The 27,512-nt window shown below is 45.0% G+C and overlaps 2 protein-coding genes across 33 annotated transcripts in view; one reads left to right on the top strand and one right to left on the bottom strand.

The window, feature by feature from the left end:
- The window catches only part of LOC125721112 (pantothenate kinase 3-like), a 341,923-nt gene that overhangs the window by 149,233 nt on the left and 165,178 nt on the right, over positions 1–27,512 (top strand). The gene's annotated exons all lie outside the window — the stretch shown is intronic.
- LOC125721116 (pantothenate kinase 3-like) overlaps positions 1–27,512 on the bottom strand; it is a 355,646-nt gene that overhangs the window by 196,466 nt on the left and 131,668 nt on the right. For 2 of the 15 annotated variants that reach the window (XM_048997101.1, XM_048997102.1), the window contains exons 1-3: positions 15,521–15,567; positions 15,246–15,320; positions 14,324–14,661 (exon numbers count right to left, since the gene is read on the bottom strand). The exons of 4 other annotated variants lie outside the window; for them this stretch is intronic. In XM_048997101.1, the coding sequence (XP_048853058.1) occupies positions 14,324–14,470 (147 nt within the window). In that variant the 5' untranslated portion in view covers positions 14,471–14,661; positions 15,246–15,320; positions 15,521–15,567. Of the gene's footprint in view, positions 1–6,922; positions 7,214–7,293; positions 7,429–13,979; positions 14,099–14,323; positions 14,662–15,245; positions 15,321–15,520; positions 15,714–27,512 lie in introns of those variants that run through there. 9 more of the 15 variants (XM_048997091.1, XM_048997100.1, XM_048997087.1 and 6 more) reach the window with 7 other exon arrangements.

Raw genomic sequence — 27,512 nt, 5'->3', positions numbered from 1 at the left:
TCTAGGTGAGGTCTCACCAAGGAATTGTATAATCTTAGCATTACCTCCCTTGACTTAAACTCCACATACCTGGAGATATACCCCAACATCCTATTGGCCTTTTTTATTGCTTCCCCACACTGGCGAGAATGGGACATGGAAGCATCAACATACACACCAAGGTCTTTCTCATGATCAGCTACCTTTATTTCAGTGACACCCATGAAATACCTGTACTTTATATTTCTGCTCCCTAGATGGAGTACCTTACATTTATAGACGTTAAATTTCATCTGCCAGGTATCGGCCCAGTCACTAATTAAATCAAGATCCCGCTGTAGCTGCTGAGCCACTAATTCAGTATCTGCTACACCACCCACCTTGGTGTCATCTGCAAATTTCACCAGTTTACTGTATATATTGGTATCCATATCATTTATGTAAATTAGGAACAATAGTGGTCCTAAAATCGAACCCTGCGGTACCCCACTATGAACGCAAGCCCACTGTGACATTGTGCCTCTTATAACTACTCGCTGTTTCCTATCTGTTAACCAGTTATCAATCCAGGTCGCTACGGTACCTAAAATACCAGTCGCTTTGAGTTTAAGTAGGAGCCTCTTGTGGGGGACAACATCAAAAGCCTTTTGGAAATCTAAGTAGATGACATCATAGGCCTTCTTATCATCAACTTCCTGAGTAGCTTCCTCAAAAAACTCCAACAGATTTGTTAAACAGGATCTACCTCTTCTAAATCCATGCTGGCTATCCCGCAAAATGTTATTGGAGTCCAGGTAATCTACCATTTTCTCTTTGATTATAGCCTCCATAACTTTACCAGTTATACAAGTTAGACTGATTGGCCTATAGTTAGACAAATTACTTCTATCCCCTTCTAGTCCTGAACTAAACTCCTCATGCAAATATCCAGAATGGTGTGTGCCTGTGAGAGCAGGTCTGGCTGCATCATTTTCACCTTCAGAATATTGTCTGGTCAATGTGCTCACACGTTCCGTCTGCATTTTCTTCAGAGGGTTTTGAATAATGGACGATAGCAACACCTATTGTTTTAGGAGAAGACTTTTCTGGTTTTCTGCTTCTTTTCCTAGCCTGTTGAGAGAATCACAATATGTATTCTTCTGTTATGAAAAGCAACACTGATATCCTGAAAACAAGGTTTTAATGCATGCACTACTATAAAAAAGTGCTGAGTTCTTTGAGTCTTCAAATGTGAAACAGAAATGTGAAACAGTCTAAGTTTTATTCATATAAAATAAAGCAAAATAAATTATATAACATTCTTTAAAAGTTCTATTTTTGAAAAAGAAAAATTACACATAATGAAAGTGAAAGTACGAAAATTAGACTAGAGAAGTGTAATTTACAGGAGAAAACAAAATATAATGCAGTCGACGGTAGTAACTGCTGGTTTGGATATTTGAAAAAATAGCATTGTTGCAGATAGTGTATTATGACACATACTGTATTTTAGCAGCAAGACAGCAATAAATAGTAAATAAAGTGCAAACAATACTAGCCGCAGGACCGAGTATGTAGTATATAATAAATGGCATGAAATACAGTTCATGATTCACTTCTGATTCAGTCTAATGGCCTGAGGGAAAAAATTCTTTGCCATCCTGGCAGCGAAGGTTTGTGTGCTACGGAACCTTTTACCAGATGGAAGGAGAGAGAAGAGGGTGTGGGATGGGTGTGTGGGGTCATCCACAATGCCGGTGGCTTTGCAGATGCACCTCACGTCCGTCGACCAACCTGGGAGGAGGAGGAGGCAACGCAGGAGAACCCAGGGGACTGACTACATGGGGTTTCAGTATGGAAACATGGAATGTAGGATGGACTCGCCACACGGTCACCAGAAGACAAAGACGAACTGCCAAGGGACTTATCACCTCGATGATGGGAACTCATAGAGGAACCCATAGAGGAAGGTTACTAGTATCCAACCACACCTTCTGTCCCACATGGACAGTGGGAGGCCGGCAGTTGGAGTATTTCTCCATGCGTTTAGGGACACATAGCAGGAAAGACCTGGCCACATTCCAGGTCCGTTGACAATGACGAAGAAAGCGGTGGACAGACGGGACCAGGACCTCTTACTCCACTGTTGGAAATAAGGGAGGTTGATGACCAACACAACACTGAAATGGGGACATCCCCGCAGAGGATACAGGCAGATAATTATGGCCGTATTACATCCAAGAAAGGAAACCACTCCACTATTGGGGCAGCATGTGGAATGAGGCAGCGTGTGGCTCAGTGGGCTAAGCCTGCGTCCTTGTAATCAGAAGGTCACAGGTTCGAACCCAGCCTCAGCACGTCTGCGGCTCCTTGAGCAAGACCCTTAATCCCCAGCTCCCTGGGTGCCACTATGGGACTACTTAGAGTAGCTCTCCACTATTGTGAGAAGGCCTGTCACAAAATCCTAGGATATATAAGACCAGGGAACAGCAAGAGGTTGCAATAGGCTTGCTGGAGCACGGGAGGGATTATTATTACATGCACACACCAGGCAGGCTGTGACGTAACCATGGATGTCCTGCAGCATGGTAGGCTGCTGTCCAAGAAGTGCTCGGGTGCGATTCCCAATGGAGGCAGACTACGTGAACGGAAAATCTGTCCATAGCCTAAGTATACAGGTATGTAGGTTTGGAGAAACTCTATACAATATCAGGTAAAGGGATTTAGCACTGAATAGGATTTAACATTTTATACAGAACAATGAATGCTCTGACAGGCAAAGTGTGCTGTATAACTGAATCCACTCTCTGTGTTTAGATGATCTCTGATGGGAATTGCCTCATTTCTAATGCTGAGGCAAAATGGCCAGGCTCTGTCCATGACTCCAGGATCTTTAAAGCATCCTCACTGGCACACAAGTTTGCAGAAGGCAAGAGAATATATCAACCACGTTCACTGAACATGTACATTTCATGGAAACTAATGAAAGATGTAGTCATCTTACAATCCAAACAAATAGTTTTTAAACTTTTTTTGTACACATTGCTTTCATGTTGGGGGTGGGGGGTATTTTGAAGGGTAGGAATGTCATACACAGCATTTCCTTCTTCTACAGGGAAGTTTAATGGAGTCCTGCTTGGGGACAGGAGTTATGCCTGCCTGCCGTACCTTTTAACCCCTTACCCATAACCTCAAACTGAGGCAGAGAAGGCATTTAACAATGCCCACAATAGAACAAGGACACGAATCCTTTGGCCAGCTAAATTCATATACACCACATTTCTTGTAGACCAACTTTTCAGGCTGACATATTTCTCCCTGTAGATTTAGATGCAGGAAAGGCCTCAGAGTAAGGCCAGACTGTGCATGTAACATTGTGGTTGCCTGTGCAGTCCTACACAACATCGCAAATTTACGCCAAGAGAGACTGTCCACGCTGATGGCAGAGGAGCAGTGGGAGGACATTCCTGCTCCTGAAGAGGGAATACATGGAAGGAGTGTGAGGAACCTTTATAGAGAAACCTACTTCACATAGCCATTGGTAAAGGTCATGCCCCCACCTTCCTGATTTAAACAAACCCCACATAAGCTGAGAATTGAGATTCTTTATTCAGAAGATATTTGATTCAATTAGACATTGTTTGAAGCTGTGGAGGGAGGGAGAGAACAGAAAATCAAACTCAAACCATATAACTTTGCGCCTTTAGTATGTACTTACATCCTTCTCTAGATTATTGATCTGCAACTTTGTTTTCTTTATCAGAAGTCTTTTGTATTCTATGTCTAGCTTTTCCCTTTCAACAGATAAAATAGGAGCGGCCTCCTTTTAGAAATAGCACGTATATCCTGTAACAAAAGATAATGGGTCACAAAGAAGTTTAGCATTTTGTTAGTAATAAGTAGTTACTCAATTCGCTCCTTGCTGAAAGGGACCGTGGTCTGATTAAATCCTGCAGTAAAGTATATTGTTAATAAAAATTTCATTCTTCAGACTGCAAACACATCTAAAGCATTTCATATGTGGTCGTACCTCTGGCATGTCCGTGTCTGCTGACACTGTTTCTTCATCAATAGCCCTAGATGTACTAGATGTACCTAGATGCCATCAAACTGCAAAATGAGGAACCCTAAAGTTGTTGAAGAAACAGAAAATTGCATGGTACTATATCCTTTAATTAAAAGAACATTACATACATACACATGGGTCAAGAGTGATATGCACTGATGTGACTGTGGGATCAGCGAGAAATATTACATCCCCTCTCACTGCAGAGACAGGCATACCAACAGTTATCAGACATCAGTATTAAGGGATGGACACCTAGAGAGAAAGAAGTGGACAGTACCTTCTACATATTTCTCCCGGGCACCTGGGGGGATGATCTCTGACAATATCCCCCCTTCTATTCTTTCCACCTGAGGCCGTCCTCGATTGACGCTCAGTGCCAGCTGCTCTGCTAGTGTGAGTCCCTCAAGTGGAGGCCCCCCACCAGTAGCAGTGGCCTGGCTCTTTTTCTTCGTGGCTACAGTTACATTTATGAATTTTGTAAACTATTGTTCTCAAACTGACATGATATTTTTATATTTTGTTTTACTTGCTGCCAGGTTCTTCGTTCTCCACTGAGAGTGCTTCTGTTGAGATATAATAGTGAAGGATGGATATGCAAGTCAAGGGTTAGACAAGTGGGTCAGTGGAGCTCACACACACATCTAAGTCAGTAGAGCTGTAATTAACAACCTAAAGTCTTTGTAGTTATGGGGATTACACATAGGCTTAAATTGTATTTTCTAGACCACTGCCAAGTCACATAGATCAACAATCTAAGTTTATTACGAGCAGTTTATTTTTTATTGTTTTATTTTTTAATTATTTTTATTATTAATATAATTTTATTATTTTAAGTTTATTACGAACAGCCTCCATCACTCTCAGCACTGGAGCCCCCCAGGGGTGTGTTCTGAGCCCCCCGCTGTACTCTTTGTACACATATGACTGTGTGATCACTACCAGCTCCACCATCATCATTAAGTTTGCTGACGACACCGTCGTGGTGGGCCTGAGCCCTGATAACAATGAGACGGCCTACCTGAAGGAGATTAGGAATCTGGAGAACTGGTGCCAGAGGAACAACCTCCTTCTAAACGTCAGTAAGACAAAGGAGTTGATAGTGGACTTCAGCACTAAGCAGGAGAGGAACTACCAGACCCCCGTCATCAACGAGAGCCCAGTGGAGAGAGTGGACAGCTTCAAATACCTCGGTGTTCACATCACGCAGGACCTATCATGGTCCTGTCACATCAACACCGTGGTGAAAAAGGCCCAACAGCGTCTCTACCACCTCAGACGATTGAGAGACTTCTGACTGCCCTCCAAGGTGCTCAGGAACTTTTACTCCTGCACCATATAGAGTATCCTGACGGGAAACATCTCAACCTGGTTCGGGAACAGCACCATGCAGGACAGACGAGCTCTACAGAGGGTTGTGCGATCAGCTGAGCGCACCATCCGCATCGAGCTCCCTGACCTGCACTCAGTCTACAGCAGGCGGTGCTGGACCAAGGCCAGGAAGATCGCGAAGGACCTCAGCCATCCCAACAATAAACTATTCTCTCTGTTGAGGTCAGGATAGCGATTCCGCTCCCTGAAGGCCAACACAGAGAGACTGAGGAGGAGCTTCTTCCCGCAGGCGATACGGTCTCTTAATCACACCACCACACAGTACTGACCCACACATATGGTTTTTACATACACTCTGGACATTCTGGACATTCGTTTACATGAGTGGCCACTGCACAACTACACTTCGTGGTCATCAAATCACTCTATCACAAGTCACTTTAAATAAATCACTCTTAAGCATATTTGCACTGCACAAGACACTTTAAATATGTGGATTGCATAATCCTGGACATTACCATTCCTTTATTACCATTTATTCTAACTCCATTCCACACAAAAATTACATAAATATATACCTACTCATACAGCTGCTCTTATTGTTCTATATTTCTTCATATATTCTTCATATATTTTCTATATTGTGTGTTTTTGTTGTACAGTTATTTTATTTTTAACTTTAATTTTTATATTTTATTTTATTCTTTCCTAGTTAAATTTACCTTTTATTTTAATTTTCGAATTTATTTCCTATTCCTATTCATAGTCTTTTATTTTTATGTCAGGAGCAGTTATATAAGCATTTCACTGCATATCGTACTGTGTATGTGACAAATAAAATTTGAATTTATTAGTAACATGGAAAGATGAGATAGTTATTTGTGCAATTTCAATGCAATTTAAAGTACTTTATGGAGATCAAAGAATAAAGAATTACACAATAAAGTAAAACGAACATATAAAACCAAAAGAGAGAGGAGTCTGTTGGCCAGGAGGTTCAAACTAGGAACCTTCTTGTTGCGAGGCAACAGTGTTAATCACTGTATCACCGAATCACTAGTCACACATACTGGTAACATGTACATGACTTACGCATTTAGTCTGTCTGCAATATTCTGCCAAGCCATCACTCTGGCTTTATTGATAGCTACATTATTGCCTTTTTTTTTGTTATAATATTTTTGTATTTTTCATATAGCTCCTTCAGAAGTATTTGTTCTGCTGCGAAAAAAAGGTGCTCTCGGTTTGCTCTTGTTCTGCGTCATTTTATCTACCACCTAAATATCTCGGGTACGTGCACTAAGTGAGACTATGCAAGTCTGTCTGAAGTAGCCTTGATTAGAAAAGTCTCGTTCTGCGTTAGTGGAATGACTTCAGGCTTAATTGGGAGATGGGGCTAGTTTGAGTCTCACTTTTTCAGTGGAGTCTGACCTTCTTTAGCTACTTTCATAGAATACCCCCCTGAACTAGCTCTAATCTTCCTTCAGGAAATAAGCTTAGTTTATTCAGGAATAAGTGGTACAACACACTCTCAGAAATATTTTTAAAGGTTTTTATTATAAAACAAACTTTTTGGATCTGTTTCTCTTCTTCTCCATCAGCTCCTCCAAACTCGATTGTGAATCCCCGTGAGTCTGTTAATGTGAGACTTAAATGGGATTCACTAATAACAAGTATCGCATAGTAACCTGGGTTAGAAGGCTCGTCCAGCGAGCTGCATCACCAGGTAACATAAACGATCAGTAGCGAAGCTCCTCTCACCGCCGACGAGGGAGAGTCTTGCGATATTTCAGGTGAGTTTGAGGTTTCAGAGCTTGTACCTGGAAATTAAGCTCTGTGATATGTGCATGTGTGATCCTACAAAAGAAAAGCTTAGATAGAAGACAAAAATGAAAACAGAATGCATAGTATCTGAATTAGACCATAGAGTACACTACCTGATCACATGGCAAAGATGTAGTTACAGAGGTACAGGAGGGCGGTTGAATTTCATGTGACTCTGGTTATTTAAACTTCTGGGCTCAGGAGGAATTTAATAGTTCCAGAAGTGACCCGACAGCGCCAAAGTAGCCCTGTAAAAAAATAAAAACCATTATGCACATTATAAACAGTATACATTCATTTTGTGGTGCTGTTAGGTTGAAGAAACTGTTATTAATCATTTTGTTATCACTCCTGTATGATCAGCAATGAATGTAAATATGTATATATATTATTTTGTTTTCCCCTAGCCTCATACTTTAGATTATATTAATAATAGCATTCCCACCTTAGCAAAACCAGAACTTTCTCTCACCTCCCTATTCTGCATGACTCTTGCGCCTCCCACTGACTATAAATAAAGGAGTCAAGGGGAACCACCCTTTGTAACACATTCTGCTGTAGTTTGCATTGCAGAGAGTGTGGGTACCCTTGCAAGTAAAACTGTAACCTGTGTGTGTCTCATAAATGTGGAGTTGGGGTGGAAACGCCGGGCGCTTTCCCCAACATAGAATTTGGTCCTTCGAGCCGGATCCGAGGAATCCCGAAGACGTCTCCAGTACGCCGAGAGAAGCGACACCGAAAACTGCCGGCAGTCACTCGAAGACGGGTGCAAGAAAGACCTGTGATGTGAATTCATCATCAGGCCGGTGGTTAGAACTGCGCTCGACGTCTGGTGATGTCTGAAGGACCTCGGTGACGGAACAGAGAGCACACTATACAGGTGAGAGATATGGCACCTAAGTGAGTAGGTGGCCAAGTGAGACATACGGCACCTAAATAAGTAGGTGGCCAAGACATGCATGTGGTTGAGGTTAGCCGAAATTAACCGGGAGAGAAAGTAGGCGTTATTGGAAATATATATATTGATGTATGTGGATGTGTTTTTATAGGTTTTAGATTAACCTACACGATCCACCCTAAAAGCAACAACATACTGGTGACTGAAGGATAAAGGACGGGTTTCATCCCTGAAAACTAACACCGCTGCTCTAATAGTGAGCAGTAGAAGGCCGTGTTGGTGTCCTCCTGAGGTCTCATGCCAGGGACTTGCTTTTAGGATTTTTTATGTTTTGTAGTGTATTCAATAAAAGGTAACAATGGGAAAAAATCTGAGTAAACAAATCAAATTAGAGGGAGATGAGAAGTTTATGGAAGGATATAAACCAGGATCAGGACAAATAAGTAGTCAGAGATGGAGGAAAAAACATGGGTTTGAAGGAAAACTCCATACTCCAGACATATTAAAGTTACAGGGAAACTTAAAACTGGAGATGTTACAGACTACCAATAATAAAAAAGGCCAAGATAGAAAAAAGGAATACGTTTTCTCTGATGCATGGTTAGAACAGAATAAACTAAGAGATAATAAGAGACAACAGAAAAAGAGAAATACGGAGAAAAAACTGCAGGTGGCTTTAATCACACTAGACGAAGAAACGGCAGCAAGACCTTCTGCCCCTCCAGCTCCTCCACCGCCCCCACAAATTCCGGTGCCTGCACCGGCGCTGGTTCCAGCCACAGATAGACAAGAAGCAAGGGGGGGGGTGGAACCATCTCGCATGTTAACTCGAGGGTCTGATCCCTCTCTATATCCTGTAAAAGATTTGGCCACAGCTAAAGTACAATGGCATCCAAAAAATAACACAGAACAAGAGGAGGTAGAATGGCAGTGTCCCCTCGTAGAAGTGGCAAACCCAAATCGAGGGCCAAATAATGCAGGACCCGAAACTATGTTAGTATATAGACCCTGGACCGCTGAGGATAGAACAGCGGCTTTAAAAGGAATACCCCCGGTTGAAGAAGGGGTACCCGAGTTTTGGACTGCCATCCTAGAATTACAAAGTAGTTTTCATTTGAACGGCAGGGAAATGTACCGATGCCTAAGACAGTTGTTTACCCATAAATGGGGACGTGTAGCGGGAGACTTCACAGGACATGGTAATAATGATGAAGTCTTAGCACATAACTCACAGGAACTCATTCAAGCATTACAACACCTGCGAGAGAGGATAGACACAGTCTTCGTGAGACGTGCAGATTATGGGCGAATAGCGCAGTGCAAACAAAAAGATGGAGAGGAACCTGAGGATTTTATGGATAGGATGCGAGTGGTGTTCAGGGGAAATTCAGGAATTCCTCACGACGAGGAAGATGGAGGAGTGTATCAGCAACAATTAAAACGAGCTTTTGTCGCAGGCCTAAAGCCTGAATTGCGAAAATATCTCGACAAACATTGGGTACATCAGAATACTGGCTCAGTCCAACAAGCCTTAGAATATGCCCAACACGCACAGAAAGCGCAGAAACAGCAATTAGGGCATGCGAGCTGTTCAAAAATAAGTCACTTACTATATACACTGATAGTCAATATGTGTTTGGAGCTGTTCATCACCATGCAAGAGTGTGGAAAAATAGAGGTTTTAAAACATCGCAGGGAACGTCTCTAACTCACACAAACTTACTACTTAGATTATTAGATGTTGTACAATTACCGACTCGCCTTGCACTGTGCAAATGTAAAGCACACCAAACCGATGCTTCCACAATAGCTAAAGGAAACAACTTTGCAGATAAAACTGCCAAAGAAGCGGCCCTGAAACAGCCCACCTTATCAGTGGCAGACATTCTTTTCATAGATAGTGATGTGCTGTGTGATGCACAGATTCATGCTCCTAAAACAGAAATACAGAGTTGGATCAAGAGAGGAGCAATACAGCAAGGGAAAGTTTACTATATGAATGACAAGCCCATCCTACCAAAAAACTTATACAAAACAGCTGCCTTAGTGAGCCATGGAAATACTCATGTCTCAACAGGAGGGATGGTACATATTATCCAGCAATACTTTTATGCTATAAATTTTTCTGATTATGCAAAGCAATTTTGTAGAACATGCTTAATTTGCTGTAAACATAATGCACAGGGTAACATGAGACCAAAACGTGGCCAGTTCCCTGTAGCTGAGTACCCGTTTCAAGTTGTACATATGGATTTTATTGAATTATCTTGGTCACAAGGGAAGAAGTACTGTCTAGTCATTATAGACACCTTTTCTAAGTGGGTAGAAATATACCCTGTAAAGCACTGTGATGCAATGACTGTTGCAAAATGTTTGGTAGGCCATTATTTCCCTACTTATGGCATACCTCATATTATAAGATCAGACAATGGGACTCATTTTGTAAATCAGACCATGTCCCTTTGTTCACAAGCATTAGGTTTTACGCTTAAGAATCATTGTGCTTATCACCCTCAGAGTGCAGGCTTAGTGGAGAGAACTAACGGCACTATTAAAACAAGGCTCAGAAAAACAATGGAAGAGACAAAAAGGCCGTGGCCAGAATGTTTGTCTCTAGTAAAATTGTGGATGAGAATAACTCCCATTCCTGCAGGATTAACACCTTTTGAGATAGTGTACGGAAGGCCGTTTCCTCTAGCAACCGAAATGAGTGATATAGGGAAAGCGGACAGAGAAAATACATTGGCTAATTGGATGCGAAAGTTGCTATCATCACAACAAAAACATAGCCCCAGTAGTCTGCCAGTAAATTCTGTTTCTAACCAACAGGATAACTTGCAGCCAGGGGATTGGATCCTGGTCAAGGTCCTGTTGCGGAAGGAGTGGAGCACACCCCGGTGGGACGGTCCTTATCAAGTCCTCCTCACAACACCAACAGCTGTGAAAATAGCAGAACGACCTTCCTGGATACACAAAAGTCACTGTAAACCCATCAAGCCCTTATCAGAGGCCTCAGCGACAGAGTAGCAGTGGAAGTCCGCTACAAAGGCACAGTAACCAATAGGGTGCTGCTGTCTCAACCCGGTGAAGAAAACAACTGAACTGCACTCTATTAGGATGGCTCTGATAGGGTGGGGATGTGGTAAGGTGACTCTAGGGGTCATTCTTGTTGTTGGACTTGTATGGTTGTCCTTGCTCCCACTAGCTCCATTGCAACACCTACGGCGATGGACCCATGACGACTTCCATCTGCGCCCGTTGCCTGCTGACCATTCACACCCGTTCATGAAGAACTACTGGTATCGATATGTACATGACACTGTAACAGCAAAAAATGTGACGAATTGCTATGTTTGTTCTGTGATGCCTACTCATAGTGAACGACCCACTGTATATGGAAAACCCATGAATATGTCACAGGCCAAATGTGCCGCATCTTTTGCAGGTATAGGGTACCAAAGTATTGTTTCACTTATATTTTCTTTTGTTTTGTTTTTTATTTTGTTTTTCTGTTGTTTTATAACTGTTATACCATGTTTGAAAATGTTTATTAATCAAGCTCTTAATGCTGCTTTTCGGACACACAGTACAATGTTTCTCTCCCTTACTCAGAATATGGAGACAGAGCCTGTTTCCAGCGATAGCGATGAAGAAGACATGTAATTCATAATGACGGCTGAGCCGAAAGCACCCGTGCAGGGCTCGGACCTGAAGTAACGGAATTAGATGTTTTTCTATGATAAACAGGAGGAACGACTCCTGATGGTTTTCTGTACTCCACAGTTAGGATGATGATGATGTGATCTAAATGACAGTTGTACTGGAAATGCTTTTGCAACTTGTACAATACTGATGTTTTTGATCATACTGTCATGATAAACAGGAGGGACTGTTAGGTTGAAGAAACTGTTATTAATCATTTTGTTATCACTCCTGTATGATCAGCAATGAATGTAAATATGTATATATATTATTTTGTTTTCCCCTAGCCTCATACTTTAGATTATATTAATAATAGCATTCCCACCTTAGCAAAACCAGAACTTTCTCTCACCTCCCTATTCTGCATGACTCTTGCGCCTCCCACTGACTATAAATAAAGGAGTCAAGGGGAACCACCCTTTGTAACACATTCTGCTGTAGTTTGCATTGCAGAGAGTGTGGGTACCCTTGCAAGTAAAACTGTAACCTGTGTGTGTCTCATAAATGTGGAGTTGGGGTGGAAACGCCGGGCGCTTTCCCCAACAGGTGCTCATAGCAAATAAATAACTGCTTTATGAGAAAAAAAATCATAAATAACGGAAATAAAAATCGCATCAACAAAATGGCTGATTCTTTAGCAGCTTATAGGAAAAGTTCATAAGCTAGCAGCCATTAACATTCATTAACATTCAAGACGTCAAGGGAGGCTTGAGGTTAAAATGACTCATACCTCATGTTGAAGAAACAGCGCTTTAACCTTTCCAGCAGACCAGTACTCCATTGAGTAGGCCAGGAGCTTCATGGACAGCATGTTACCCCACAGGAAGTTGCCCACGAACACCACTCTCTCTATGTTCTTCAAAGAATAAAGAAAGCAGTAAGCAAGCAGTTTTAAACAAATACCCCCGTTTAAAACAAAAATATACTTGTTGCCCCGGTGGTCACTGAACAGCATGAAGGAAAAGCTTTTACTACTATTGGAATTTGGGTTTTAAATCATGGGAGACACTAGAGAGTAACTGCATTCTGATGCTTGTTAGACATAAAAAACTGTAAGAAACTTTTAATATCTTGACAGAATAGAGGGCAACGCTGTTTATTAGGGAAAAGCCAGAATTCTGTCTTTGTTCTGGATATGGATTTGCTCAACATAATGGCAAATTCCTTTAGTAATGTGGTTCGTCCCATTCTGCATCACGTATGTGAATCATATATGAACAGAGCACACAGGCACGGTGTGTGTAAGTCCTGACAAATGTTTACCTCATTCCGGGCACACATCCTGGTGATGGAGCCATTGTTATTGGTGACGGCAACTAATGCTGCTCTGGCCAGATCTTCTTTTGATACTGAATCACGCTGCTCCTTCGAAATCATGTTTCCAAAACTGAAACAAAGATAAATAATTTATCCATAATAAATAAACCCTATTTTTTTCTTCTCTGACATGTCTTGGTTATTCCTGCAGCATCAGGTGTCATACAGATTATTGCTGACACCTCTGGGCAGTGGTGGCTTAATGGTTAGGGAAGTGCACTTGTAATTGAAAGATTGCAGGTTTGAATCCCCGACCAACAAGGCACCACTGAGGTACCCTGAGCAAGGTACCGTCCCCAAGCACTGCTCCCCGGGCACTGAGTTAGCTGCCCCCTGCTATGTCACATTGTCACATATATATGAGTTAAATGCAGAGGACACATCCCGTTGTTGTGCAGTGGTGTGTCAACACTGATCATTAAATTCTAGGTTTAAACATGACTGAGGGTTACTGCATGCCAGCTGCTTTTCAGATTACTCAGCACCCACCACCTCCAGACATCCTTCCTTGCTGTAGTGACTTTTTACAGTATTACATTTTTTAAGCACAATTTTAAGCCTTGATTCAGGACCGGGGATGCAGGTCATTCTAGGCTGACTTAAATATTATATGACTACATCCTACCTGGAGGCCACAGTCCAGCCTGGGAGACCAAACCTCTCATAGTCTCCCCCATAAATGTCCTGCACAAGCTTGTCCACCCGTGTGCTGTCCCCATGTGAGGCCATCTCCAGTGCTTCCTCAAACGTGGAGCAACCCGTCAGCAGGCAGCACAGTCCATGGTACGTTCCTCCACCAAGACTGAAAGCCAGACAGTTTCAAACTGTTATATCAATATTAGCTTTAGAAGATTTGAAAATTATCATCAGAGCCTAGCTCACCTTGTTCCAGTGACACGTCCAAAATTGTCTCTGCCATGGACTGCCAGAATGCTGACCCCAGATCCAATATTTACAAGAAGGAATGGGAAAGGGTTCTCCAGTTGGAATGGTTTGAGGAACCAAATAGAAACACTCGGAGGGTCCACTGGAGTTCATGAAAAGGACCCCACGGATGACACAATCCAACTCATCCAGTTGCACGAGCTGTAGACCAGCAATCTGAAGGGGTTACGGGGAAAAAAAAGTCATAATAGGATTTGTGATTTCCTCTGGAAATTTCACATTTTCAAAGACAAAGTGAATTGCATTATATTGTAATGAAATGTAACATCAACAGAACTCACCGTTCGGAAATCAGCCTCAAACTTGTGGGCCCCACCACCTGTGGCACAGAGTGTGGTATGGAGCCCGGAGAACTGCTTGTCACGGGTCATTTTCAGGAAGGTAGTCAGGTCTTGGGTGGGGAAACGAATAAAATGGAGGTTCCCCATTCGGCCACACAGCTACAGACCCTTCATTTCCAGCTGCACATCCCGGATGCCGGTGGAGCCATAAGCCACATTAGAGGTCAGACAGGAGCGGATGTTCTTCAGGTTCTCCGCTTCTGCCTGTTCCTCCTCTGGTTCGAAGTACACTAGTTTCACAAGGGTCCCACCAATGTCTATTCCGAACCAGGGAAATGCTTTAGCAAGAAAAAAACTAAAGTAATTACAATCCTGTTTGATATGTACAAATCTCATGAATAGAATAACTAAAGACGATTAAACAATTTATCCATCCATCCATTTTCCTGCTTATTCAGCACACTGCTTATTCAGTACCAACTGCAGAGACCACAGCACTTCAAATGACAATAGGAAACGTCACAACATGAACATGAAACACCTAAAAGTCATCAGGTAAAGTTAGGCCGGTAACTGATGATATGAAAACAGCAGTAATCAGGGCAAATGTGGTGTTACTGATTACCCGGCGGTTTAAGTTTCTCTAGGTAATAAACAGCACTTACCCAAGTCAAAGTATCATCACAAATATAAGCAGATGCGAATGGTTTATTTATCTATCTTAAGTCGGTCCGGCTGCCTCGTGCCCATTGCTTCCGGGATAGGCTCCGGACCCCCCACGAGCCAGTAGGATAAGCGGTTTGGAAAATGGATGGATGGATGGAAATTGGTCCGGACCAGCATCTCTTATGTTACATTAAAACGGGAAGCCTGGCAAATAACATGACAAAGGTCTTTGGACGGGAGTGGCGGGGACACTTACATGGCGGCTCCACGGTGTGTACGGCAGGGCTGGGCGATGTGCAGGGGTTGGTTGGCTCCTCTGGTTCTCTGGGCACTGCCATTGTTAAGTGTAAGTGATACATTACTACACATATATTTAATCAAAACGAATTATTATTGTTTGAAGTGTTAATCCATGAAAACAGTATTACTCTTTCAAGTGTGTAGCAAATACGTGTGTAATTTAAAAATGTGTTTTTATCTAAATGTGAAATGCATATATGTTACACATATAGACGATAATTATCCAGGTACCTTCCTGGAGCTCCGCCCTTTTACGGAGTCGCCGCACAAGGTACGCTGTACCGGCAGCTGCAACCACCAGTCCGGTTGCGCAGAGCAAATGGCGCGGCTGGAAATAGCGAAATAAACTGGCCATGGCTATCACCTGATGCTTCCTCCAATAACTACTAAGACGAAATGAGAATCGTTTGCCCGGCTGCGGTATTTATTCTCTTCCACATCACACTGGTATTCTAGAACGTATTTTATGTTAACGTCACTGCAATGTAGAGGGGGAAAATGCGTCATCGGGGGCGGAGCTTATGGAAGGGCCAAAGCGTCTTAAACCTTTCGTCTAGAAACGGATTATTTCAAGTCTGGAGACTTAAGAAAAGTATGCGTAAAGACGGCGATAATTCACACGATAATATTTCAGCCTGACGACGTTACATTTTTAGCTCTACAAACATGGCGACATTTTGTAACGTGTCTTGATGTAAACAAAGTACGTGATCCTTCAAAATAAAAGGACAATCTTCCACAGTAATTTGTAAATTCTTTCATACCTTTCCAAAATGAAGATAACTGACAGAACTGTGTTTTTGTCTGGTCACACTGCACTTTGATGTACTTAGTGAAGCTGCAGTTATATATCTTAGCCTATATACCGTCCGTTGGGAATGGATTTTTGCCACTGCTTAGAAATTTTAATCACTTCTTGTTATCTACTTAATTGTAATCTTTCCACAATTTCCCTAAATTGACTGGCAACCACCAATACATTGTGCGGTGTATACACCCATGATTTCCTTATATTTCTTATCCAGCGTTTAATATTTCAGTGCAAAATACTCTGTACTTGTGCAAAATATTTGTTCTTTGGCGCCTTAGCATTTAACATTGTCTGAGAGATCTTAAAGTTAACATGGACTTGGTTACAAAGAAAACGGAATATTCTTCTATAGAACATTTAATTATCAATGTGTGCATCAAAAATCCCGCTACGCAATTCGCGCACGGGTGAACCATTAATTAACGTACTAACATGTTCATCGTTTTAATCTGGCTTAAATATAAGTTATAAAAGCCAACATATAAACACATAACCAACGTGTGGTGTTGTAATATTCTTTCATTCAAGAATAAGGTGGACCCCAGACTATGGAGGTATATCCAACTTTATCTCGAGAACACGTTGTCACCTAATGAATACACTTTTTAACAGCCATAGATTCACTCACCCGTGTTTACCTTTGCTCAATATATTAATGTTGCCCCCTACAGTCTGGGCTGATTCTTAATATAACATTCCATCATCTACTACATTCCTCCCCCCTTAAGCTAACATATCCCCCTTAACAGTTTTTTTTTTTTTTTATAAAGATATATGAACATATAAAACAGAATAAAAACTAGACATCACAATACTGAACCGTACCACCACCTTAGGTTAACCAAGACAAACACAATTGTAGTTAACAATCATAGTCCTTCAAATAACTAGGTTTAGTCACAGTAACTGATTTATTCGGTGGTGCCTCCATTGCTGTCCCTTGGGTTGGAATGTTTGTCGCCGCTGCTTCCATGTTGTGTTCAAGATGTTCTTCTGGAAGACATCCATTCCCCACTGCAGCCGGATTCCCAGAGCATGTCACTGTTTCAGCTGGTGGCGTAGGCCAGACCGGTGGTTCTGTAACTCTAGGAGCTATGACGTCTCTGACTTCCGGTCTAGCCAGTACCTGGTCTACATGTCTACGCACAATGCTACCATCGCCCAACATGACTCTGTAAGACACTGGACCAGTGACTTTCACAATAAAACCTGGTATCCACTTTGGTCCATGACTGAAATTCCCTATAAGTACTGCATCCCCCCCTTGAAAACTTCTCTCTGATCTTTGCTTGTCATGATGTCTCTTTTGTACACCCTGCTTCCGTTGTATCTTAGTTCTAAGGTCAGGATGCACTAAGTCTAGTGTGGATCGTAATCTCCTGCCTTGTAACAGTTCAGCAGGTGATAACCCCGTGGTGGAGTGAGGGGTAATGCGGTAATTAAACAACATTCTAGATATTTTGGTAGTGATGTTCCCTTCACCTGCCTTCCTCATCAATGACTTAAATGTTTGGACAGCCCTCTCCGCACAGCCGTTCGAAGAAGCATGGTAAGGTGCCGAGGTGATGTGATCAGTACCGTTCTTCTCCATGAATTCTTTGAATTCTGCACTCAAAGAACATGAGCCTGGTCTTTCCCAGGTTTATACACTATCTCGTACTCATATGCTCTCAAGGTCACCGCCCATCGTTGAATACGAGGAGATGCCATTTGAGGCACTGCCTTCATCTCATTGAAGAGAGACAGTAGAGGTTTATGGTCTGTACAAATTACAAACTTCCTTCCATATAAATATTTATGGAAGCGCTGAATGCCGAACATTACTGCCAGACCTTCCTTGTCTAGTTGTGAATAATTGGCTTCCGCTGATGTAAGCGTCCGCGACATGAAACCGATGGGTCTCTCCTGCCCATCTGACATGCATTGTGATAGCACAGCCCCCACTCCATAAGGTGATGCATCACAGGACAGAATTAGTGGTTTCTGGCTGTCGTAATGCACTAACACATCCGACGACTGCATGAGTCTTTTAGACTCTTCAAAAGCTCTCTCTTGCTCCTCCGTCCATTCCCATTTGCTGTCTTTCCTTAACAGTTTGTGCAAGGGAAAGAGCAAGGTTGACAAGTTTGGCAAAAACCTATTGTAATAATTCAGCAGGCCCAGGTACGCTCTGAGTTCTGATACATTTGCTGGTGCTGGGGCCTTCTGTATTGCCAATACCTTGTCTGGGATGGGGTGGAGCCCCGAGGCATCCACCTGGTGTCCTAGGAACTCTGCCTTCTGTTCCATGAAGGCACACTTGTTACGCTTTAAACGAAGGCCTGCCTCTCGTAGCCGTCTCAAGACCTCGTTCAACGTTTCCAGATGCTCCCGGTCACTCTGTCCTGTCAGCATAATGTCATCTAAATAAACAGCGACATTAGGGATTCCTGCAACCAGACTCTCCATCATTCGTTGGAAAATTGCTGGACTGGAGGAAACGCCGAATGGAAGGCGATTCACCTGGAAAAGCCATTTGTGCGTGTTAATAGTGACATATGGCTTGGACCCCTCATCCAGAGTGACTTGTTGATATGCATGACTCAGGTCGAGTTTACTAAACTTTCCACCTCCTGTCAACTTCTCAAATAAGTCTTCCAATTTTGGTATCGGATACTGTTCAAGCTTGGAGACTAGGTTCACGGTGAGCTTGTAGTCTCCACAGATGCGCACAGACTTATCTGGTTTCAACACTGGCACTATTGGTGCTGCCCACTCTGAAAACTTCACTGGCTCAATTATGCCCAGTTTTGTAATCATGTAATCAATGTAATCATTACAATGTAAACATACTGTAATGTAATCAACACAATGTAATCAACTGAGTATCTATTTGCACCTTTTGTTAGTCTGAGTTTCTGTTAGCTACTTTATGTTAGTCCTGAATCTATGAATATTCACTTTTATTGACGTATATTTTATTACTATGTTAAAGGACAAATATATTATCAACCTTTTAGTTAGACAATGTGTAAAAGGCTGAAACTGCCTAGGTTTTCTACTCAGGGATTCGCCTGAGTTCACCAGAAGTTCACGGCTGAGCATTTTAAAAAAAACGAAGTGGAGCTGCTCGCGTCACCATTATGTTCAGCCGAGAGACCAAACGGTAAAAGAAATGATGGACAAACTTATCACCTAGGGGTGTGGATTAAGGGAAAACAATTATTGTGAATGGCTGAAGGAATGATGATGCTTAAGTGACGAGATATTGTTAAATGATAAGAACTTGTATAAAACAGTACTGGACACACTTTTACGTGCCCAGCCTTGGTTGTAACTTCATTGTTGTAATAAAGACTGAATTCTGGATACTGCACAAACGGACCTCTGACTTCTGATTTGGCGGGGAAGGAGAAAAAAACCACGACATAAATTGGCGTCACGAACAGGATCGGAGAAGAGACCTGGGGAGGCGACCACCTGGCGGAGAACAGGGAGACACCCGTCTGCATTTAAGCGGCGCGCCCTAAACATAGGTAACGAAAGGTTTTTATTATTGTTTAATAGAATAGGGAAATAGAATAGGGAGACGGAGACGGGGGTGTCTCGGGGACATACGCCGCCAGGCAGGGCATCCCGGTAAGGGTACTCGCCGATTAAAAGAACTAAAGATAAGAGAGCTGTTTGTGCAGTGTCCAGTGGGCCCAGTGTGTGTGTGATGTGAGAGAAATCCCTAAAGGAAGGGTCACGTGTGGATATTCCCTCAGAGACAAGCCTTGAAGAAGGGGAAAGTTGACCCTGAGGGCTTGATATACTGTTGCGAGGCGTAGAAGCCTTGAAGGTTTAATAGTGATTTAAAGGTATTGCCCTGAGAGAGGGCCAGTGTTTGTGCTGCAGGTTCTTGGATTAGTGTGAGTCGGAGACATCGCCCTAAGAGAAGGGGGTCTTCTTGTTCTGATAAAGTAAAGGTTGGGTTGCCCTAAGGGAGGGGCCCATGTGTTTCAAGTTGTGGGGGAAGAATGCTGTTATGTCGTGATGCAAAGATATTGCTAAGTTGCTAAGGAATTGTTTTAAGCAAAGGTTATATTGTGTTGCAAATAAAATATTGGTAAAGTAATAAGGCCAGAAAGAGCCTAAGTATTAGAAGTTGTGGGGATTTTAAAGGTCTGCTGGATCAGACTGGTTTTGTTATGCAGAAGTGGGGAAAATGGTCATATATGCAATTTTGGGTTAAATCAGAGAAAAAGCACATATGACGGATAAGTTGAGTGATAAGGTGCATAAAGCAGAAATAAGTACCCCAGAGGTAAAACCGCTTAGGAGACTAAAATTAAAAAGGGATCAATCAAGCAGGGGACTGGATAGAGCATTTGTGCATTTTTATAAAAAATCATTTATAGTAGTGGAAGTGCAGGTAGGTGAGTCTAGAATTTTGACAAATCTCAAAATAAAGTTTTTGAATCAAATGTGATTAGAAGATTCTACGGACTATAGAGACTAAGTTTAGAGATAAAGGGTATTAAAGCACATCTTTGTGAGAGAACAACAGGTCATAGACAAGAGGTTTTATGACTTCCCATGGAATTAGGGAGTTTAACAGAGAAAGCGTGAGGAGGCTCGTGTGCACGGTGAACAGACAAACGTAAAATCAGGCTGAAAAAAAGAGAGAAGGGAGGCTTTGGTATATGTGTGCTCATAGATAATTGGGTGCAACATTAAGAGTAAGTAGAAAATAATTTAGAGTCAGTGACACTTTAAGGTGAAGTAGGTTCAGTCAGGGAGAAAATTCTTATTAAGGAAAAGAAAGGAAAACAATAGAACACGGGTTGGCTGTGAGGAAATTTGTTAATTTTTATATCAGACAGGAAAACAGCCTACGTGACAGTAGAGTGGAGGAAAGCAGTAAAACGAAGGGCCCAGTAAAGGCAGCAGACACACCAGTACAGCAGTTGGGGAGGGAGCACCCCCTGCTTAAAACAAAGATAGAAAAGATGTCTAAAAAGTGGGAGAATAGAACAAAGGCTCTGGTAACTAAGTAGCCTAAAGGGGGCACATGGGATGTAGCAGTGAGGAGATGGAGACTCTGATAAAGTATCATAAGGCTAATAAGAGCACAGAAAGGCGTAAAAAGAAAAGGCATAAGGAACTGGAGGTTTTGAGGTTGTTTAAAGTAAAGGGAGAAACCTGGAGAAGGGACCAGAAAGCAATGAGAAAGGCACTAAGCGAGAAAGAAGAGATGAGGCAGGAAGGAATATGGCCACCGTCTTATCAAAGGCAGTACCCGTTAGTGGAAGCCCCACCTCCTTCATACAAGAGTCAGTTTCCAGTAATAGAGGGGAAGGTAGAATTCAAAGGTGAGGTGACACAGAAGGATGAAGGAAGGGAGCAGAAAGGAACGGCAAGTTGTCTAGATGGATACAGGGAAGTGAGTGCATTGCTGCGGCAGGCCGTGGAAGAAGGACTGTGAGGAAATGAGCCTATAACAGAAGGCCAGGTATGTGGGTCTGAGAAAAAAGGAAGTGCTAAAAAGGTGGGGAATGGAGTAAGTAGTGGTAGTGATGCAGAAGGGCTGATGCACCTGCTGGACACCCCTAACCCTCCATTTAAAGGATGGAGTCAGTTTCAGGAGAAGGAGATAGAAACGGAGAGTGAGGAAGGAGTAGAGGATAGAGTAGTGAGAAGCAGGAGGGCTGTAAGCCCCCCCCCCCCCCCCCCCCCAAGGTACACCAGGTACTCCGATGCTTCCGTTAATGGTGAAAGGAGCACAGACACAGTATGTGCCGTGGGCAGGACAGGATCTGGAGGGCCTGCTTCTCAGACTCCCAGTTCTGGCAGAATGGGCCGGAAAGTAGATAAAAGCATTAGAGGAGGTAACTATGGGTCGGCTCCTGGCGATAGGGGACATAAAGGCAGTTATGGCTCGCGCTTTGGGGGTGGATGCAATGGAGAGACTGCTGCGAAGCAGTGGCCTGGCAGTGGCGACAGGGACTCCTGTGAATGATGCATGTCCCTTTGATGGTTACCGCGCTAACCTCTGGCACCAGCTGCGATGTTTCCTCCACGGCTGAGTGTGGTTGAAATGAAGGTGGAGCCCATAAAGGAGGGGGAGAGCCCTGCTGCCTATCTGCAAGCTCAAGAAAAGCGGTGGCGCACTGAGACAGAGCAGGACCTGCAGAATCCGGCATTCAGAGGTCTGTACCGGAGGGCACTGCAGGACGCGCTCCCTAAGCCAGTGAGAAGCAGGCTAAGGCAAGTTGTGGGACTTATTACTATGCCTGAGCAGCAGTACCGTGAGCAGCTGATTCACGCTATTGACTTGTGCAGAGTGGAGGAGGACTCTGCTAAAGAGCGTGAGAGGGAACTGACAAAGAAACTGAATCAGATGCAGCTGGAGGAGCTGACCGCTAAAAAGAAAAAAGTCCAGGCACCAGTGGTCTCTCCGGACCCCAGCCCCCGGGCAGCTGGCAGTCTCCTGTCGCTGGGGCCCCTCAGAACACTAATTGGCCTTCTCTCCCTGATTGGAATAGAGCGAATAGATATGATAGGTGGGGGGGTGACCAGAGAGCACCTGATTTCCCACAAATTAGATGATCCCAGTCTATGGGAACACTGGGGAACAGGCCACTTCAGCTAGTGTGCTGGAACTGTAACCAGCCCGGACACACCACTAGAGTCCGCCCAATTCTACCCTTTCAGGGGGTGAACCCGAGACGCCCTATGGGCCCGGTTAATCCAGGAGGCTCTGTAGGTCCAATGCCAAATAGAGGCAGGGGTGGCAATCTGCAGTTGCAGAATAACAGACCACGGGGTCCGATCAACCCGTGGGCCCAGGGACGTTTATTCTAGGGGTGCCCAGAGAATCCTAAAGGGGGACCTCAGATGCCAATGTTGAGTAAGGGGTCTGAGGCTGAGCCGATGCTGCAGGTTCAAATAAATGGCAAAGTAATACCAATGATGATAGACACTGGAGCCACCTACACTTGTGTAGGACTAAAAGATGCCAGTCATATCCCCCAGTCCGCTGAGAAGGTTAGGACCATAGGATTCTCGGGACAAGTGCAGCATATTCCTAAATCTGCTCCAGTGGAGATTAAGATAGGGGACAAAAATGTAAATATGCCCATACTAATATCAGAGCACACCCCAGTGAATGTTAGGCAGAGATGCTTTGTGTCAGCTGCAGATAGAAATAAAATGTACAGAGGGGGGTGTAGAGGTGCTCAGTGGACAGTACAGCCTTATGCGACGAAATTTGTTGTTCCATAGAGGGCAGTGTAGTTTATATGGGATTGACGATATTACTGGAAAAATTTGGGAAATTTTAGAACAGTGGGGCCCATTTATATAGGAACAATATAGCAATAGGTTAAATTGGACACAGGAAAAACATATTTGTTTATTGCGATGGAGAAAAGTCTGTGATCCTGAAGTAAAGGGTGAGTAGGATCAGCTGATAGAGTCTCTGCCTGGCCGGGAGAAAGAAAGGATGTGCATGATAACAGACGGGATAATATTAGGCCCTGAGGGAGTAGCCATCCCGATACTGAAAACGGGAATAGTGGGAGAATGGTACAACATACCAGACACAGAGCCCCACATAGCGGTGGCTTTTAATCAGTCTATGCTGGATCTGGGAAAAATGATGCGGCGAGCAAAGCCGGTGGTTTGGGCGCCGACGGTGCATGAAGGCGTGCAGGCAGCGGCAGGAGAAAAGCTGTTGAGGATTCAGGGGAGTGCAAAGGTTGTAGGTGATTTGAAGTTAGACAACAGAGATTCGTGGCTGTGGAGCATGATAGGAGTACAGTGTGATGCAAAAGAAAGTACAGAGGAATGCTGGCAGGAAATGGAAAGAGAAGTGCCTGAGCAGGTGTGGACTGCTCATTATACAGATGTAGGCCTAGTAAATTCAGCTAGCCCAGTGGAAATTTATCTTAAACCAGGGTGCACACCACCCTGGAAAAACCAGTACCCCTTGAAACCTGAGGCCGAGGAAGGTATAAGGGAAACAATAAAGGGATTACTGGATTCAGGGGTGTTGTTGCCTACCATTAGCTGCTGCAACACCCCCCTCTTGCCTGTGCCAAAGGCAGGAGGTGAAAAGTGGAGGCTGGTACATGATTTGCGTGCAGTAAATGAGGTAGTGGAGGATCAGACAGCAGAAGTTCCCAATCCACACACACTGCTGACAAATGTGCCCCCCAATGCAAAATGGTTTACAGTTGTGGATTTGTGTTCAGTGTTTTTCAGTGTGCCCCTTGCAGAACAGTCACAGTTTCTGTTCGCTTTCACCTACAGGGGTCAGCAGTATACCTACATGAGGATGCCACGGGGATTTAAGCATTCGCTGCATGTTTTTAATCAGGTGCTTAAGGCAGACTTAGATGGACTGAATTTAAAAAGTACAGTGATACAGTATGTGGATGATCTATTGTTGTGTGCTGAAACGCTGGCAGACTGCCACCAAGACTCAGTGCAGTTGCTGAAGGTCTTGGCGAAAGGGGGGCATAAGGTGTCCAAGGCCAAATTGCAGTACTGCCAAGAGCAGGTTACGTACTTGGGGCGTGAGGAAAGCTATAGCAGCAGAACAGCTAAAGGGGATCACTAAGGCTCTGTAGCCTATGACTGTGTCACAGATGCTGACTTTTTTAGGGATGACAGGATTCAGCATGGACTGGATTGAGGACTATGCTGTGAAGGTGGCACCATTGTGGGCACTGATAAGAGGAGGGCCACACTAATTTGAAGGCCTCCTTAATTTGGACAAATGAGGCCTCAGTATCATTTGAATCTATCAAGCAGGAGCTACAGAATGCACCTGCTCTGGGCCTCCCAGACTACAGCAAGCCATTTTATCTGTATGTCGGGAACAGGAAGGACAGCTTTGGGACAGCCCTGCTGACTCAGGACTTGTGTCCTGGCAGACGGAAGCAGCCATTGGCATACTACAGCATGAAGCTGGACAATGTGGCTCAGGGATACCCACCCTGTTTCCAGGGAGTGGTGGCTGCCTGTTTAGGCTATGAAAAGGCCACTGCCATCACAATGGGTTATCCATTGACAATTTATACTTCACATAAGGTGGTGGACCTTAATGACAAAGGCAAATTTGTGTTGACCCCAGCAAGGCAGCTAGCGTACTTTGCATTTCTCTCTTACCCGAATGTGACAATAAAGCGCTGCACTACAGTAAACCCTGCAGACAGCATTCCCCTGGAGGATGAGGGGCAGCCACATGAGTGTGTGGCAGAGTCTTTGGTTTACACTAAACTGAGACCAGACTTGGAGAGTTCTCCCATTGAAAATAGCGAGATGGTGTTGTTTGTGGACGGCTCATGTTGGAGAGATTGGGACGCCTTGAAGGCTGGGTTTGCTGTAGTTCAGGCACAGGGTGATGATTTTTACACTCTCGTTTCAGGGCCAGCGGCACAGCCATGTTCCACTCAATTGGCGGAGCTAGGGGCTTTGGCTGAGGCGTGCCGGCGAGGACAACATAAGACGGTTACAATCTACACAGACTCTGCATACGCACACGGTGTATGCCATCTGTTTGGAGCAGTCTGGAAGCAAAGGGGGTTTCGCAAAAGTGACGGCTCCCCCATTCAGCATTATAATCAGATTTTGGAGTTGCTACACGCAATGATGCGTCCTAAGCGTTTGGCTATTGTTAAGTGTCAGGCCCACCGCAGAGGCCGTGATTTTGTTATTCAAGGAAATGCGGCCGCTGATGTGGCAGCCAGGGCAGCTGCCCAGGTCAGGACTGCTCATCTTTTGCCTATGGTGACTGTAGAGCCGGACCTTACTGTTTCTGATCTGGTGGCCCTGCAGGAGTGTGCGGGCCCCTATGAGGCCTCTGTGTGGATAAAAGGGGGGCCTCTAAGGATGCTAATGGTCTGTATTGCAACCATGAGGGACTTTTGGCTGCACCTCTGTCTCTGGTGAACATTTTGATAACGGATGCGCATGGTCTTGACCATTGCGCAAGGGGGGAGGTGTTAGGGAAAATTACACGACAAGGTTTCTGGGCACCTCAGATGTAAGCAATGGTGGATGCAAGGTTGTCAGAATGTGAGGTGTGCATTAAGAACAATGTATGCAAAACACCGGAGGGGGGAGCGAGGCTGGGCGACGAGGCCGCGGAGGGGGACCCGCAGGCGACGTCCGACCCAGAGGGCCAGGACCCGCAGGCGCCCCCCGAGCCCCAGCGCAGGCGACGGAGGGCGAGCCAGGGGGCAGAGCGGGAGGGATCCTAGCCCGGCGTCTGTGTCCCCTCCCCTTATGGGACACGGACAGGAAGCCTCGCGGCCGAGGCCGGGCTCGCCGGGGTGAGGGCACCAGAGTCACCAGCAGGGTCCCCGAGGGGTCCCACTCAAGCTCCTCCACCTCCGAAGAGGGAGGAGCTTCGGTGGAGTCCTCAGGGACCACCTCGGGAACTAGGGCCGAAGGGATTGGAGGGGGATCGGGAGCTGGAGTCACAAAGGAAAGGGGATTAGGAATGGGGCCAGGGACCGGAGCTGCAGGCTGCTGCAGCGGGGGCACCTGCCTGGGAGCTGCAGGCTGAGGGAGCACCTCGGGCGTGGGCGCTGTAACTGCAGGCTGGGGGAGTGCCTCGGGCGTGGGCGCTGGAGCTGCTGCAGGTGGAGGGGGCGCCGCTGGAGCTGCTGCAGGCGGAGGGGGCGCCTCGGAAGCTGCTGCAGGCGGAGGGGGCGCTGCAGGATCCGCTGCAGGCTGAGGGAGTTGAGCTGTCTGCGCAGTGGACAGCGGAGGCGGCTGCTCCGGTTGCGCAGGAGGCTGCGTAGGAGGCTGCGCAGGCGGCTGTGCAGGCGGCTGTTCCGGTTGCACAGGGGGCAGCGAAGGCGGCTGCCCGGGCTGCCCTGGAGGCAGTAGAGGCAGCTGCTCGGGTGGTGCAGGCGGCGGGACCGGCAGGTCCCGTGAGGGCAGCATGGGTACGGCCCCTTTAAGACGTCGGGGCACTCACGGAATCGCGTCTCGTACAGGACCGGCCCCCTTATTGGCCAGCCGCTCAGGCCGGAAGTTATACCGCTCCAAGGGAGGCGGTAGCTTCGTGGCGGCGAGGAGCTGAGCTGCGATGGTGACTTCCAGGTCGACCAGGGAGTCCTCTCGTTCCCTGGTCGGAAGAGAAGCGGGGAGGAGCGTACATGCTCCCAGAGCGATCATGAGGGCGGTCGCTGGCTTCCTTTTCTTCTTCCTCCTGGCCGTCATGGCGTTCGCGGAGGGTTGCTCCCTCTCCGCTAGAACGGAAGGCGGGGGAGCCACCTCCGCAACGCTGGGTGCGTCCAATCCCAACCTCTTTACCGTCAGTCTTTGGACGAGCTGGTAGAGGTGGGAACGCACTTCCTCCAGGCATTTCCCGTCCCCCGCAGGGGACATAGCCAGCAGGAGGTCGCAGCTATGGGTGGCTAGGTCCATCGCGAC

Source organism: Brienomyrus brachyistius, unplaced genomic scaffold (assembly GCF_023856365.1).
Source record: "Brienomyrus brachyistius isolate T26 unplaced genomic scaffold, BBRACH_0.4 scaffold32, whole genome shotgun sequence".
In the NCBI taxonomy this organism is placed as follows: domain Eukaryota; kingdom Metazoa; phylum Chordata; class Actinopteri; order Osteoglossiformes; family Mormyridae; genus Brienomyrus; species Brienomyrus brachyistius.
The sequence above is the reverse complement of the archived record's forward strand: the minus strand, read 5'-3'. Positions and strand labels throughout refer to the sequence as shown.